General features: G+C 36.2%; 1 protein-coding gene and 1 long non-coding RNA gene across 2 annotated transcripts; both read left to right on the forward strand.

Annotated features, from left to right (window-relative positions):
* Positions 1 to 3372: 3372 nt before the first annotated feature.
* LOC149540347 (uncharacterized) lies at positions 3373 to 8112 on the forward strand. Its single transcript, XR_016356004.1, has 2 exons — positions 3373 to 3667; positions 7111 to 8112. It is a non-coding gene; the product is annotated as an uncharacterized LOC149540347 (long non-coding RNA).
* Positions 8113 to 9719: 1607 nt separating this feature from the next.
* On the forward strand, positions 9720 to 10331 carry LOC149540348 (uncharacterized). Its single transcript, XM_089802677.1, has one exon. It carries the CDS (start codon positions 9720 to 9722, stop codon positions 10329 to 10331), a length of 612 nt encoding a protein of 203 aa, XP_089658803.1.
* The last annotated feature ends 5022 nt before the right edge of the window (positions 10332 to 15353 follow it).

Genomic DNA, 15353 nt, shown 5'->3' on the forward strand with positions numbered 1-15353 from the left:
TGTGAGGCGATATTCTCCAATGCAAACATATTAAATATATATATAAAGAATTTTTAATTTTAATAAAATAAAACTATATATTAATACGATAAATAATTAAGCTAGGGGAGAGAAACTAATAGTTGAGCGGGTCTAATAGTCAATCACTCTATGTGAACATATTATCCAATCTTTCAACACATTTTTACTATATATTGTAATTAACTGATCTATTTGTAATAAATGTTATAGAAAAATAAATAAATGAATTCATTAATGAATGAAATAAATAACTTTTTGTCTCAAACAAAATATCATAGCTATCTAATATATGTGTGTCACTCAAAATATGATATGCTCACTTAAACAAACATTGTTATCTTAGTGCACAAATAGTATTCTTATGTGTACAACTAATTGGGTACTAATGTATATGCATAGAGTAAATCATATCAATAATATGTCTCATCACAAATATAAAAGGTGAATACTAATAAATGCCTTGTATTTTCTCATGAAATGTGTGAGAGTAAAAAACTTCTAGTGTTGAGAGAAATATCTTATATAAACCAGGCTCAGATTAATCAACTACTTGGCAAGAAAGAGACCAATATAGGGCATCACATAGCTGCATTTCAACTACTTGGCAAGAAAGAGATCAATATAGGGCATCACATAGCTGCATTTCTACAGGACTGAATTTGTCATAGAATTGATATTTGTATTGCTCCATATATGACATTTTCTCTATTTGTATTGATATTGCTATTTGTTTTGCTACAACAATGTCATACACTATTTTTTTGTGTGTATCTAGCTCTTTTTCTTGATGTCTCTAACTTCAACTTTGTAATTCGCATTTTTCCAATAACAAAAAAAAAAAAAAAAAAACTTCTAGTGTTCAACTAATGGTCTATTTGTGTTGGATATAAATTATATTTTATATAATAATGTGTTATTTTTATAACAACAATTTTTTTTTGTGTTGAAGTATTTGTCTTTTTGTTTTTAATATAAAAGTTATATATAACAAATATTTATTTTTTTAATAATAACTTTTTGGTCTATTTACGTTGCATATATGTTACATTTCATATAGTTCTACAATATTTTACGAGTGTAGATATTTTAAATAAATCTATCTAAAGAAATGCCGATAGATATCTATTATAAGCATGATTAAAATTTAATTTACTACATATAATAATATTTTTATTTCCATTCTTTTTTTTGCGCTTTCTTATCTTTTTATACATTTTACCTCTTTTTTGCACGCACTTAAATTTTTTTTAAATGATTATTTATATCTCTTAATTTATAATTTTTTCAAATATTTTATGGACCATTTATTAAAATTTAAAAAAACAATAACGTATTTATAATAAATATTAAGATCTTGACATGCAGATGATTGTCATATTTAACCTATAAAGTAAATGTTAACATTAACACACTCACACCTTCCTGCCATTGTAGAATGCCTATCGACATTAATTAACAACAAATGATAAATTTAAATTCAATTATGAGAGATTTTTAGATTAAGCTTTTGTAGAATGTTAATAAAGTCATTTTTTGGACCCATTTTACTAGGTGCACTATTTTAACATTTGCGTGATGAGTCACACCTTCAAACCTTAGTTGTAGGTAGTTCAATGTCCATTTTACATTTAAACAAATGAAAGTCTTACGGTATCTCATGTAGCGGCTACATGTTCACAAAGTTAGCTCTCACAACTACTATTCCTCTCCCCTATAGTAATATTACATTTATATAGTAAAATAAAAATTATATTTTATGTTAAATATTAATAATATTTAAAAATACATAATTTTGAAAATATTTAAATATGAAATAATTTTAAAACATAAATTGATAATTTTTTTATATCTTTCTAAATTCTAAATTAGAATTTTATAAAATATTAAAATACTAATTAAATTATGTTAAATAATATTATTAGTCTACTTAACTATGTTAAATATTACCATTATTTTGATTGATTTTTTTAATAATAATTTAATTTATTGTATAAATCTAGTTAACTAAATTATTATAACTTAGGGCAAGCCTCTAAGCTGGGGTACCATGGAAGGGGGCTTCCTATAAAATAAAGTAGAAGTTGTTTGCTACTTTTTAGGAAATATTTTAAAACTAGAGGTCCCATGATTTATGTTGTTCAAAATTTTAGCTCCGAAATTTAAAGAAGGTACGTGCATTAAATTAAAATTCCCTCTAAAAGTACATTCTAATTGAAAATCTAAAATTTAAATTATTGACAAGTGGAAAAAAAACATTCCTAAGCTAGTGGTAGCCCAACCCCATTTTTCTCCCACTTCCTAAAATTCAGGGCTTCTATTTTTAGGAGAAGAATCAAGGGTTTCTACTTTTTAGAAGAAGATTATGAATAATCCCGTAGATTAACATTAACACACTCACACCTTCGTGCCATTGTAGAATGCCCATCGACATTAATTAACAACAAATGATAAATTTAAATTCAATTATGAGAGATTTAGATTAAGCTTTGGTAGAATGTTTAAAAAATCATTTTTTGAACCCATTTTACTAGGTGCACTATTTTAACATTTGCGTGATGAGTCACACCTTCAAACCTTAGTTGTAGGTAGTTTAATGTCCATTTTACATTTTAAAAAATGAAGGTCTTACTCGTGTAGCGGCTACATGTTCACAAAGTTAGCTCTCACAACTACTATTCCTCTCCTCTATAGTAATATTACATTTATATAGTAAAATAAAAATTAAATTTTATGTTAAATATTAATAATATTTAAAAATACATAAATTTGAAAATATTTAAATATGAAATAATTTTAAAACATAGATTGATAATTTTTTTATATCTTTCTAAATTCTAAATTAGAATTTTATAAAAAATATTAAAATACTAATTAAACTATGTTAAATAATATTATTAGTCTACTTAACTATGTTAAGTATTACCATTATTTGGATTGATTTTTTAAATAACAATTTAATTTTTGCTATTTTTTAGGAAATATTTTAAAACTAGGGGTCTTATGATTTATGTTGTTCAAAATTTTAGCTCGAAATTTAAGGAAGGTATGCATTAAATTAAAATTCCCTCTAAAACTACATTCTAATTGAAAATTGAAAATGTAAATTATTGACAAATGGAAAAAAAACATTCCTAAGCTAGTGGCAGCCCCACCCCCTTTTTCTCCTACTTCCTAAAAATCAGGAGCTTCTATTTTTAGGAGAAGAATGAGAGTTTCTACTTTCTAGAAGAAGATTATGAATAATCCCGTAACAAAATATGTTTTGCTCATGACACCACCCACTTCCTAAATAACAGAACTTAAGCCCCCTCATTGGACGGCACCCTTATAAATACGAAGATCTCAAAGATCTCAAAGATGAGAAGTAGGGTTTTCATTACCAACTGCTTTGAACAAAATTGCCCTGTGCTGAGCTATGATAATAGTCTTGTCCCTTTGAATGCAAGTCGAGAAGACGAGGATCCAGTGAGGGTATGACAGGGTTTTTTTGCAGTATGAAGAGCGATAGGCTTTGGAGGATAGGTAAAACTTGATCAGATGACGATCGTTTAGTTTTTCCAATACCTCCAAAGCCTGCACTCTTTCCTGCACAATCCCGTCCTTCCTTCACGGTGCTATAGCACTCTTCAAAATCTGTCTATTCATGGTAATTTCTACGTTTTAAATTTAATATTGTTCTGTGCAATGGGTATGGCTGTTTCTTTGGAGGGGTCTTCCGTTGGCCAGCTTGATAGCGTAATAAATGCTTTCATGTTAGGGTTCCTGGTATTGCTTTAGGGTTTCTTTGATTTTACTAGGCGAAATAGGTTTTAGCCAGTGGTAATCTCTGTTAGTGTTTTGATTTTTACTCTATTTATGCCTGATGTTAGTCGTTGGGTTCATTTAGTATAAGATAAGATCATACAAATTTGGAACTGCTTTTCGGTTCTGGGAGGCGTTGATTTTTTTAAAGGTTTCTAGAGTATAATATTGCACCGTAGCTACAGAATCTTTAGTTTGATACATCTTTCTTGCCTTATTTTCAACAACTTTGCTTGATAAGAGGGGGTTTTATCTATCGGTTCCATTGGAGGGGTCTCCTTTGTGGATGGAAAGAAAACATCGGGGTATCGCTATCTAATTCAAAACAAGCAAGCTACAAGCACAATTGCAGAAAATGGCCTAACATGTATTAGGCGTCTTAAAACAGTTGTCTATTAATCTCTAATAGCCTTGCCAAATGTTTTGCTCCATTTTAAAGCTCGTTGTTTTTGTCTGCAACTCCCGAGGTATCAATATTAATATCAGCAAACACCTTACTCTGATCAATCCTGTTAATGCTCTTCAACTTATGAAAAAGGAATAATTAAAAGAAAAAGAAGTAAATAAATACTTTTGGGAGGCTAAATTTTATAGTTGAACACACTCAAACTTTTCCCAATAAGCTTCCAAAAGGTTTCTTTCCAGCACTAAGTACATAGGTATCCATAGCCTTCATGTGCCTACAAAAGCTATCCTTCTGAATGTGGGTTAAAAGGAGATTGGTGAACCAGCACATCACATGAAAAGACAAAAAGTCATAATCTTGTAAAATTCAAGCAAAAGGAGCACTTCTGCAAAGTTAGACCGTATTCCTGTCACCATTTGGGACTTTGCCATAATGTACCATATAGCTACTGAAGAAGAAGACATGGAATACTGGCTTCTTTACCCTGCTCTTCCATATGTAGACCTTCTTTGGTCATCCAGCTCCATCTCTTACTTCAAGCTTTGAACATGTAAGAATCATCCTTATTTTCTCTTCATGCACGTGGCAGTAGACAAGCAATTCAACCTATTAACAAATGCCCCTTTCAAAATCGCGGATGATTTAATGGCTTTAAGTGATACTGTGCCTCAAGCTCCTGCACACTGCATAATGATTCTTTCCTAAGGATTAGCATTTGTCTGAAGAACTGGTTGGCAACTGAATACTTTCATTAGCTTTTCAAGGTGTAAACCACTTTTTAAGAGCCTGTAAATGTAAACTTTCACAGGACTTACCAACATTTATTACCTAAGCCTAGAACTATAGTACTTTTGAGTCTATCCCATAGAAATGTGTAAAAGAAATGTCAGAATTTTATGGATTGTAGTTACAATTTATAAATTCGATTTTGCCTCTCAATCATCCACACGTTTGCACCTTTTTGCAACTAATCTTCATCCTGCAGTAATGGTGACCATGTGCAAACCAGGATGACAATAAAACTTGTTTTCTATTTCATTTATGTACTTTATGTCGAAACTTTTTTGCTTTCTGGAAACCCTGAGCTCTTTGGAACCTAAAATAGATAAACTCGAACAACAATGCAAGATCTTGAGATTGATTGGTTCATTGCTTTCAGCACCTGTAAACTTGTAAACTTGAGAGGAGGGCGTTTCCCCTGTGTCTTCGTTATTGAGGCCATGGTATCAGCTAGAGATGGCTTCAAGTAAATATATTCATAAATCACATTAGAGAATTCCACACCTTACATTTGTAAATACTAAAAATTTAAAATTTCTATGTTCCAAATGCATATTGCCTACTGGTTTTCCTAAATTTTGAATCATATTGTTACTAGATCTCTATTGTTTATTTAAAACCCTAGGGCAGATGGATCAAATGTGAAAAGTTAGTCATAAATCCTAACCCTATTTATCAAATATGCAAATGGCCAAACATTTGAAATGTGAAGCAATTAAATACTCATCAGTGTTCCACAGGATGCATCCACCCTTGAGATACCCTGCATCCCCTGTAAGGTGATGTTTCTGCGACTTGGGGACTTGAGGACACTGTCCCCTACAGTACTATAATCTTTGTCACTGCCATCAGAATGCTGTTGAGTGATTTGCTAAATGGCACATGCCATTGCATACTTATTGCAACCTTTAACTATTTGAAAACTAGCTTGCCTTTCATGGGGCACTTGAAAAGATGTTATATTACAGATTTTCCCTTGAAAATTTTAATTCACCTCAATTTGTATATCAATGCTAAATGACGACAAATCTACCAGCGACTCATCTTGCCCCCTCACCATTGCTCTGCCACGGTCACTATGCTGTCTCCTCAGTCTTCAAACTTAGGTCCTTGGTCTCCCATCCTCAAAACTTGTCCCGTGTCCCCCATCACGAAAGTTATGAGAAAGTAGTAGGGAGCCCCCATGAGGCATGTAATTCATCATGAAGTCTTCTGGGCAGATTATGTTAAAGATCATCTTGTAAGGAAGATACTACAGGATGCTTTTCAATTTAGAATAAAAGCCTCTTGGGTTATCTGCAGTCGAAGACCAACTGTTGGGCAATGTGAAAGAGCTACAAGAAGCATATGACAAATCTACCAGTGATTTATCTTGCCTCTATTCTAGGATGAAGTAGTTAGATCTCTTAATGAGAAATCCAGAAAGTTCTTAGAGTGCAATCACCTATGAGTAAAATGAAAGATGGTCCAACTAGCATCAATAGTACTCTATAGTCTTTACATATGGAGAAGAAAAATCCTCCAAGAAAATCAAGAAAGGAGAAAAAAAAAGGTTTAACCTCCTCCAAAGCGACAAGTGTAAGAAAAGAGAATGATGTATGCAAAGAAACAAGGACTACAGGGGGCCAACTTGTCTAGAAGTTATACAAGAGAAAAGTTGCAGAAACTTGAAGAAGTAGAGGAATAGATTCCCCTCAAAAGAAAGAAGAGAATGAAAATAGTTCAGACTGGAGGTTCAACTGAAGCTGTTCGTTCTATGACCCATAGTATTTCACCAAGTCATATAAGTGTAAATGTAAGTACTTTTGACTATCATATGAAGAGTCTCTCATTTCAAGATATATATCATTGCTTTGTATGACGAGTCTGGTAACTATGGTTATTTGTCATGATGACTGTTGTTTTATGTTTGGATATCATCATTTGGGTAGAACAATACCATTTATGAATGCTTTGAAACTTCAGATTGGTGGCTTAATATGTGTAGGGATTTAGGAGCTGTGTGGTTTCTTTTTTACAGAAGCACTTTTAAAATTTCTTTCAAGCCATGTGTTTCCTAGCATTGACTTGAGGTCCTGGCATCTGCTGGATGTGTTTGTTAGCATGAATGCTGATGGTATTCCTGTGGGGGAGTATCCTAGCAGTGCTGGAGACATGATTTGGAGGTTGTCTGTTGCAATTATGACAGAGATTGTCATTGATGTCAACATACTGGTTATTGTGTGAAGACTGACAGAGCAACATATAGAGTTTGGCTTTGCGCAGCTTGAGGAATGAAGATCAGCTTATGTGCACTTGGGATAATATTCTACAGAGTTTATAGATGCTGCAGTTAAGAGCGCGTACGGAAATATGAAGATTGGACAGAGTTATGATGGATTTGGTGAAGGTAGCGTTCAAACTGGGAAGCAGATACTGTTGTTTGGATTGTATCTCCTAACAGAGATGGAATTTGGTCAAGTGGACTTGGATAGAAGTAGAAGACATGTTGAGGATGCTGTAGTTATTCATGCAGATCGCCGACAGATTGCTTGTAATTATGAAATGATGTAATATTGAAATGTAATGTGTAATTGTAATGTCTTAAGTTGGTCGTATATTATTATTGTAAATTGAGAAAGCCTCAAGGTCAACTCAATAACTTATTCTAGGACTTTGTATAAAGGAGAGATGTTTTCCTTGGGTGTAAAGTATGATATGTGGTCATATCTATGTTATTGTATTGTGCAAACTTACGTGCAAATATCTATTGGATCAAAGAAAGGATTGGTGCAGTTGAGGCACAATGAGCTTACAAGGAACTGTATATGGCAAAGAAGTTGCTGTTGGACAGTGTTGATGTACAACTGTATTATCTAGTGAGGATAGTACTGAAGCTGTTTGGACAGTGGGTCTTTTTGTCTTCTTCATCAACTCCTAACAAGGTTGACAAAACTCCTAACAGGGTTGGAATCTTCTAACAAGGACTGATATATTTTGAATGTATTTCATTGACTCCTAACAGGGTCCATCCTTTCACAAGGAATTTTTATAATAATACATCATCTTGTGGGTACCATCCCCACCAGGGTTTTCCCTCTGATCAAGGGTTTGCCTAGTTAACATATCTGGTGTTAGTGTGTATGGTCATCTTTCTATAGTTGTTGCATCTACTGTTTACATGTTTCAGAAATAAATAAGGATATTGAGAGTTGTTTTTGTGGAAACCCTTTAGAATAAAAACAATGGTATTCTAATCTCAAAAAATTAAGGGCTGCTACCCGGTACAGAGGAGCTACAACTCTTACACACGACAAACTGCAGCTTAGGCCTCAACCCAATCAGACTGAGGCTACAACCTCAAGAGGTATCCTGCCCGAAGAGAGGATAAAAGGAGATGCTATGTTCATTAGCTTTTGTTTTAGAAAAGAGATTGTAAAATTCATGAGAGAAAAAAAGTGATATACCCAGCATCTGTCACACTATTACCATTCATTTTGCATTTAGCGCGCACAGTATATTCTCATCATGCTGTTGACGCTAAGAACAAAAATGAGACTCCACACAAGATGCATACACCAGTTGTAATCTTTTTAAATCTGCAGACTTCTAGACAGTCTATATCACTATTTTGATCGATTTTCATGAGAAAGTATTGCAGACCAAAAATCCTTATTCAAACTCTGGCGTTCTCAAACAATACTTGATGGTGAGCTCAATACACCAAACTCAGGCATAAAATCCTCCCTGAAAACAATACAGTTTTTCATGCACCTCTCTGGTTTATATTCCCATTTTTCTGTAAGTAACCCACAGGATAGTATATCAATTTTCCTTTCATGTACTCAGAGATATATTGCATGTACATGCAACGCATGTCCTGTCAGATGGAGTTTTTTTGAACTGCAGTCCACATAGCGACTCCCAGATGTTCTTCCCAAATCGCGTGTTTTTTGTATGTTGCGCAGCTTACCCAGTTTTTGCATGGGCCAGAAAATCATTATAAAAAATTCGTAGGCTGCAAGTGTAATTGACCATAAAGGCCGAGCCAGCTACCGTTTCATCACAGCTAAGCATCCACGGCCAAAGCAAAGATAAACACATTATTGACAACAAAGGAATCGACCATAAGGAATGTCTATGGACTTCCAGTCATGCCATCTAAAACAAAAAAAACAATATTTCACACTCAATATTTCTTTAACTAAACAACAATTTCAATAATGATGGTCTCAGAAAGAGAAACGACAGAGAAAAAACTGTCCAAAATAAGTGTTGTTCTTTTCCAGAAGAAAACGGTTCTGACAGCCTCATTATACCATTCAGATTTGGTCTGAACTCAACGACATGTTCTAGTAGCATTTTCCTTAAAAGTGCAGACTGAAGAGAAAGTTTAGGTTTCTGTTAGGAGTTCTGTTTAGGTTTCTGTTAGGAGTTCTGTTTAGTTTTTGCTTTCAGTTTGAATAAGCCCTAGTCTTTAGGGAACTTGTTTAGCATTTTTTGTTGCACTTATCACGTTGATTAGCTGTCAACATGCTCTTGTTTTTCTCATTCAGTTTAGATTGTAAAGGCTATTTATAAGCCTAGATTGTTCAATAAGATGAAAGTCATTCCCAGAATCATTTAGTATTCTTTTATGTTTCAATTCGTAACATTTTGGTATCAGAGCTCCCACTGGGCCTGACGAAATCAAAGCAGCAGTCTTTGAGGTTTCTTTGCAGCAGCAAAGAAGATGATAACCGAAGGGAATTTTGTGCAGCCAGCCATCCCTCGCTTCGATGGTCACTATGACCATTGGAGCATGTTGATGGAGAACTTTCTGCGATCCAAGGAATATTGGGGATTGATAGAGACGGGCTATGCTGAGCCACAGAATGGAGCGGCACAGACAGAAGCACAGCAAAAGGAGCTAGATGAATTGAAGCTGAAAGACTTGAAAGTAAAAAATTATCTCTTTCAGGCCATAGATTGGACGATATTGGAGACCATTCTCGTGAAGGATACTTCCAAACAAATTCGGGAGTCTATGAAGAAGAAGTTTGAAGGGAGTGCTAGGGTTAAGAGATCACATGTGCAAGCTCTCCGCAGAGAGTTTGAAATCCTAGAGATGAAGACTGGAGAAGGAGTCTCCGAGTACTTCTCAAGAGAGTTGTCTGTGGCCAACAGGATGCGAACATATGGAGAGCAGATGCAAGACGTCATAGTGGTTGAGAAGATTCTCAGAGCATTGAGCGAGAAATTTAACTATGTTGTTTGCTCGATTGAGGAATCCAAAGACGTCGATCAACTCTCCATTGATGAACTGCAGAGTTCTCTGATTGTTCATGAGCAAAAATTCCAGTGACATACAAGAGAAGAACAAGCACTCAAGATAACCTTTGAAGATAGGTTTGGTGCAAGAGGACGGGGTCGAGGTACATACAGAGGCAGAGGAAGAGGGAGAGGCCGCCAATCCTACGACAAATCCACAGTGGAATGCTATAAGTGCCATAAGCTGGGACACTTTCAATTTGAGTGTCCAAGCTGGGATAAGGAAGCCAACTACACTGAAGTAGGAGAAGAAAAAGAAGAGATGTTGCTTATGTCATATGTGGAGATGAACGATGCTCGAAGGGAAGACGTCTAGTTCTTTGACTCTAGATGCAGCAACCACATGTGTGGTGACAAGAGCTTGTTCTGTGAACTAAATGAGGAATTTAGGCATAAGGTGAAGCTGGGAAATAACACAAGGATGGCTTTGTTAGGGAAAGGCAACGTGAAATTGGAAGTAAGTGTCTTTACACATGTTAGTGAAGTATTTTTTGTGCCCGAACTAAAGAACAATCTTTTGAGCATTGGTCAACTACAAGAAAGAGGATTGACGATTCTCATTCAACGTGAAAAGCTCAAGATTTACCATCCAGAGAAAGGGCTCATAATACGGACTGAGATGACAACAAATCGGATGTTTGTGTTGCTAACAAACTCATTGCCACAAAAGCCAGCCTGTCTCTACACTTCCACATAGGACTTGGCACACTTATGGCACTGTCGCTATGGACATTTGAGTTACAAAGGATTGAGGACACTCCAGTTCAAGAAGATGGTGCACAGGATACCTCAGTTCAAGACTCCATCAACAATGTGTGGTAACTGTATGATTGGGACGCAACACAGGGATTCAATCCCAAAGAAGAGCAATTGGAGGGCCACAGAGAAGCTTCAGCTTGTTCATACAAACATTTGTGGGCCAATCTCTCCCATCTCCAATAGTAAGAAAAGGTACATTATATGCTTTATTGATGACTTTACTAGAAAAGCATGGACTTATTTTTTAGTAGAAAAATCTGAAGCATTAAGCATATTCAAAAGCTTTAAGAGTCATGTTGAGAAAGAAATAGGAGGGTATATGAAATGTTTGAGAACAGATCGAGCAGGAGAGTTCACATCATCCGAATTCAATGAGTTTTGCTCAGAGCATGGCATCAAGAGACAATTAACTGCAGCATATACTCCACAGCAGAACGGAGTAGCTAAAAGAAAAAATCAAACAGTGATGAACATGGTTCGATGCATGCTGTTTGAAATGAGGATTCCTAAGAACTTCTGGCCAGAGGCAGTAAACTGGACAACATATGTTCTAAATCGGAGTCCTACATTGGTTGTAAAGAATCAAACACTTGAGGAAGCTTGGAGTGGAAGCAAACCCTCAGTTGAGCATTTCAGGGTTTTCAGATGCATGACACATGTGCATATTCCTGATGTGAGAAGGACAAAGCTAGATGCAAAGAGCTTCACTTGTGTGTTATTGGGAGTAAGTGAAGAGTCCAAGGCATATAGACTCTATGATCCAGTTGCAAAGAAGATTGTAATTAGCAGGGATGTAGTGTTTGAGGATGACGAGTCTTGGAACTGGGATAGGAGTTATGAAGAACAAATAATGGCTGATCTGGAATGGGATGATGAAGAGGATAATGAGGAAGTGCATGCTGAGAATGATGGTATAGAGAGTGAGGAAGAAGAAGAAGTCATTGAGGAACCAGTTGGTAGTCCACAAACTGATGGGAATGAAGAAGTATCATCCAGTTCTGATGGAGGAAGAGAAAGAAGGCCCTCGGGGTGGATGAGAGATTATGTAAGTGGGGAAGGTCTTTCGGAGGAAGAAGATAGTGCTAATTTGGCCCTATTTTCTTCAGCAGATCCAGTAGATTTTGAGGAGGTAGTGAAGCACGACAACTGGAGGACAGCCATGGACATAGAGATAAAGGCTATAAAAAGAAACAACACATGGGAACTCACTAATCTGCCTACAGATGCAAAGAAGATTGGGGTGAAGTGGGTCTATAAGACCAAACTCAAGGAGAATGGAGAAGTGGACAAGTTCAAGGCTCGTTTGGTGGCCAAGGGGTATGTGCAACAACAAGGGATAGACTATACAGAGGTGTTTGCACCGGTTGCAAGAATGGATACAGTAAGAATGATTGTGGCTCTAGCAGCTCAGAAAGGATGGACTCTTTATCAACTTGATGTCAAATCCACCTTCCTGCATGGGGAACTCAATGAAGAAGTATACGTGGAGCAGCCTAAGGGATATGAGCTGAAGGACAATCCTCAGAAAGTATACAGGTTAAAGAAAGCCCTCTATGGACTGAAACAAGCTCCACGAGCTTGGTTCAGTCGTATTGAAGCACACTTCATAAGTGAAGGATTCGAGAAGTGTTATAGTGAACATACTTTGTTCATTAAAACAAATAAGGGAGGTAAGATTCTCATTGTTAGTTTATATGTAGATGATTTAATATTTACTGGCAATGATGATTTTATGTTTGCTGAATTTAAGAATTCTATGTTGAGGGAGTTTGATATGACTGATTTGGGAAGAATGAGGTTTTTTCTTGGGATAGAAGTTTTGTAGAGGTCGGATGGAATTCACATTTGCCAGAGAAAATATGCTTTGGAGGTGTTGAAGAGGTTCAGGATGGAGAATAGCAATTCGGTCCATAATCCCATTGTTCTAGGTTGTAAACTTTCTAAAGATGAGAATGGGGTTGGTGTTGATGAGACTTTGTTTAAGCAGATGGTGGGTTGCCTCATGTACTTAACAGCTACGAGGCTGGACTTGATGTTTGCAGTAAGCTTGATTAGCAGGTGCATGGCTAAACCAACTGAGTTGCACTTGTTGGCAGCCAAGAGAATACTAAGGTACCTGAAAGGAACCACTGGATGTTAAGAATTGAAACACAAAAGAATACAAAATGATTCTGGGAATGACTTTCATCTTATTGAACAATCTAGGCTTATAAATAGCCTTTACAATCTAAACTGAATGAGAAAAACAAGAGCACGTTGACAGCACATTGACAGCTAATCAACGTGATAAGTGCAACAAGAAATGCTAAACAAGTTCCCTAAAGACTAGGGCTTATTCAAATTGAAAGCAAAAACTAAACAGAAATCCTAACAGAAACCTAAACTTTCTCTTCACTGGCAATGATGATTTTATGTTTGCTGAATTTAAGAATTCTATGTTGAGGGAGTTTGATATGACTGATTTGGGAAGAATGAGGTTTTTTCTTGGGATAGAAGTGTTGCAGAGGTTGGATGGAATTTACATTTGCCAGAGAAAATATGCTTTGGAGGTGTTGAAGAGGTTCAGGATGGAGAATAGCAATTCGGTCCATAATCCCATTGTTCTAGGTTGCAAACTTTCTAAAGATGAGAATGGGGTTGGTGTTGATGAGACTTTGTTTAAGCAGAGGGTGGGTTGCCTCATGTACTTAACAGCTATGAGGCTGGACTTGATGTTTGCAGTAAGCTTGATTAGCAGGTACGTGGCTAAACCAACTGAGTTGCACTTGTTGGCAGCCAAGAGAATACTAAGGTACCTGAAAGGAACCACTGGATGTTAAGAATTGAAACACAAAAGAATACAAAATGATTCTGGGAATGACTTTCATCTTATTGAACAATCTAGGCTTATAAATAGCCTTTACAATCTAAACTGAATGAGAAAAACAAGAGCACGTTGACAGCACATGACAGCTAATCAACGTGATAAGTGCAACAAGAAATGCTAAACAAGTTCCCTAAAGACTAGGGCTTATTCAAACTGAAAACAAAAACTAAACAGAACTCCTAACAGAAACCTAAACTTTCTCTTCATTTCCTCCCTTAAACTAGTTCCCAACTGCAACTAGTTTAAATCAGGAACTTGGCAAACTCCCAACCGACTTCAAGACCTTTGAAATGCATCCAATGTGAGGGGCTTTGTCATCACATCTGCCAGCTGATCTTGTGTTCCACAATAAACCAACTCAACTGCTCCTTCTCGTGTGAGATCACGAAGAAAATGGAAGCGCACATCTATGTGCTTGCTTCGACCATGTAACACAGGGTTCTTCGATAGTTTAATTGTGAAACTATTGTCACAAAAGATTGTAGTACACTTACTTTCCTCCAGACTCAGCTTCTCAAGTATCCTCTTCATCCAAATAGCTTGACTAGCACAAGCAGCTGCAGCTACAAATTCTGCTTCAGTGGTTGACAGTGTGACTATAGGCTGTTTTCTTGAGGACCAGGCAACAGCTTCAGAACCAAACATGAAGACATAGCCTGATGTGCTTTTCCTGTCTTCTTCATCTCCTGCATAGTCGCTATCTGCATAACCAACTAGACCTTCACACCCTCCTTTCTTGTAAGAAACTCCAAGTCCAGTGGTTCCTTTCAGGTACCTTAGTATTCTCTTGGCTGCCAACAAGTGCAACTCAGTTGGTTTAGCCATGTACCTGCTAATCAAGCTTACTGCAAACATCAAGTCCGGCCTTGTAGCTGTTAAGTACATGAGGCAACCCACCATCTGCTTAAACAAAGTCTCATCAACACCAACCCCATTCTCATCTTTAGAAAGTTCACAACCTGGAACAATGGGATTATGGAGACATGTTCCTAATAAAAGAGACTGAGAAGGTAACGCTACAGACCATTATTGCTTGCTGCTCCTGACACTGCATATGCTCTGACAAAGTAGACACATTGCATGTACGCCTTAGTAGACTGTATAGTTGCAGACAAGGCTGTGGTATGCAGAGGTCCAAACAAGCAAACTGTCAAGTAAGCAAGGTTCTGTTTTCCAACTATCAGTGTTGTCTGTTATGACAAGAATAAGGCACAGACATGCTCTAGATTTCATCAGCGTGCCAATACCAAAGACAAACACAAAAGGACATGTTATCAGCAATTGATATGAATGACAAAAACTTTACACATGGTGGATGTCATGTGAGAGATTCCATGGTTTAACTCTTGTGTTCCTTCACCCTCTAGGAGTAGTCACAGTGAATGTCATGTTGAGATGACTATATCACGTTGAGAAACTTTGTGATAAAGT

The sequence above is a fragment of the Cupressus sempervirens genome, chromosome 9 (assembly GCF_028749045.1).
Source record: "Cupressus sempervirens isolate cs-2001-9-10 chromosome 9, ASM2874904v1, whole genome shotgun sequence".
NCBI classification, from domain to species: domain Eukaryota; kingdom Viridiplantae; phylum Streptophyta; class Pinopsida; order Cupressales; family Cupressaceae; genus Cupressus; species Cupressus sempervirens.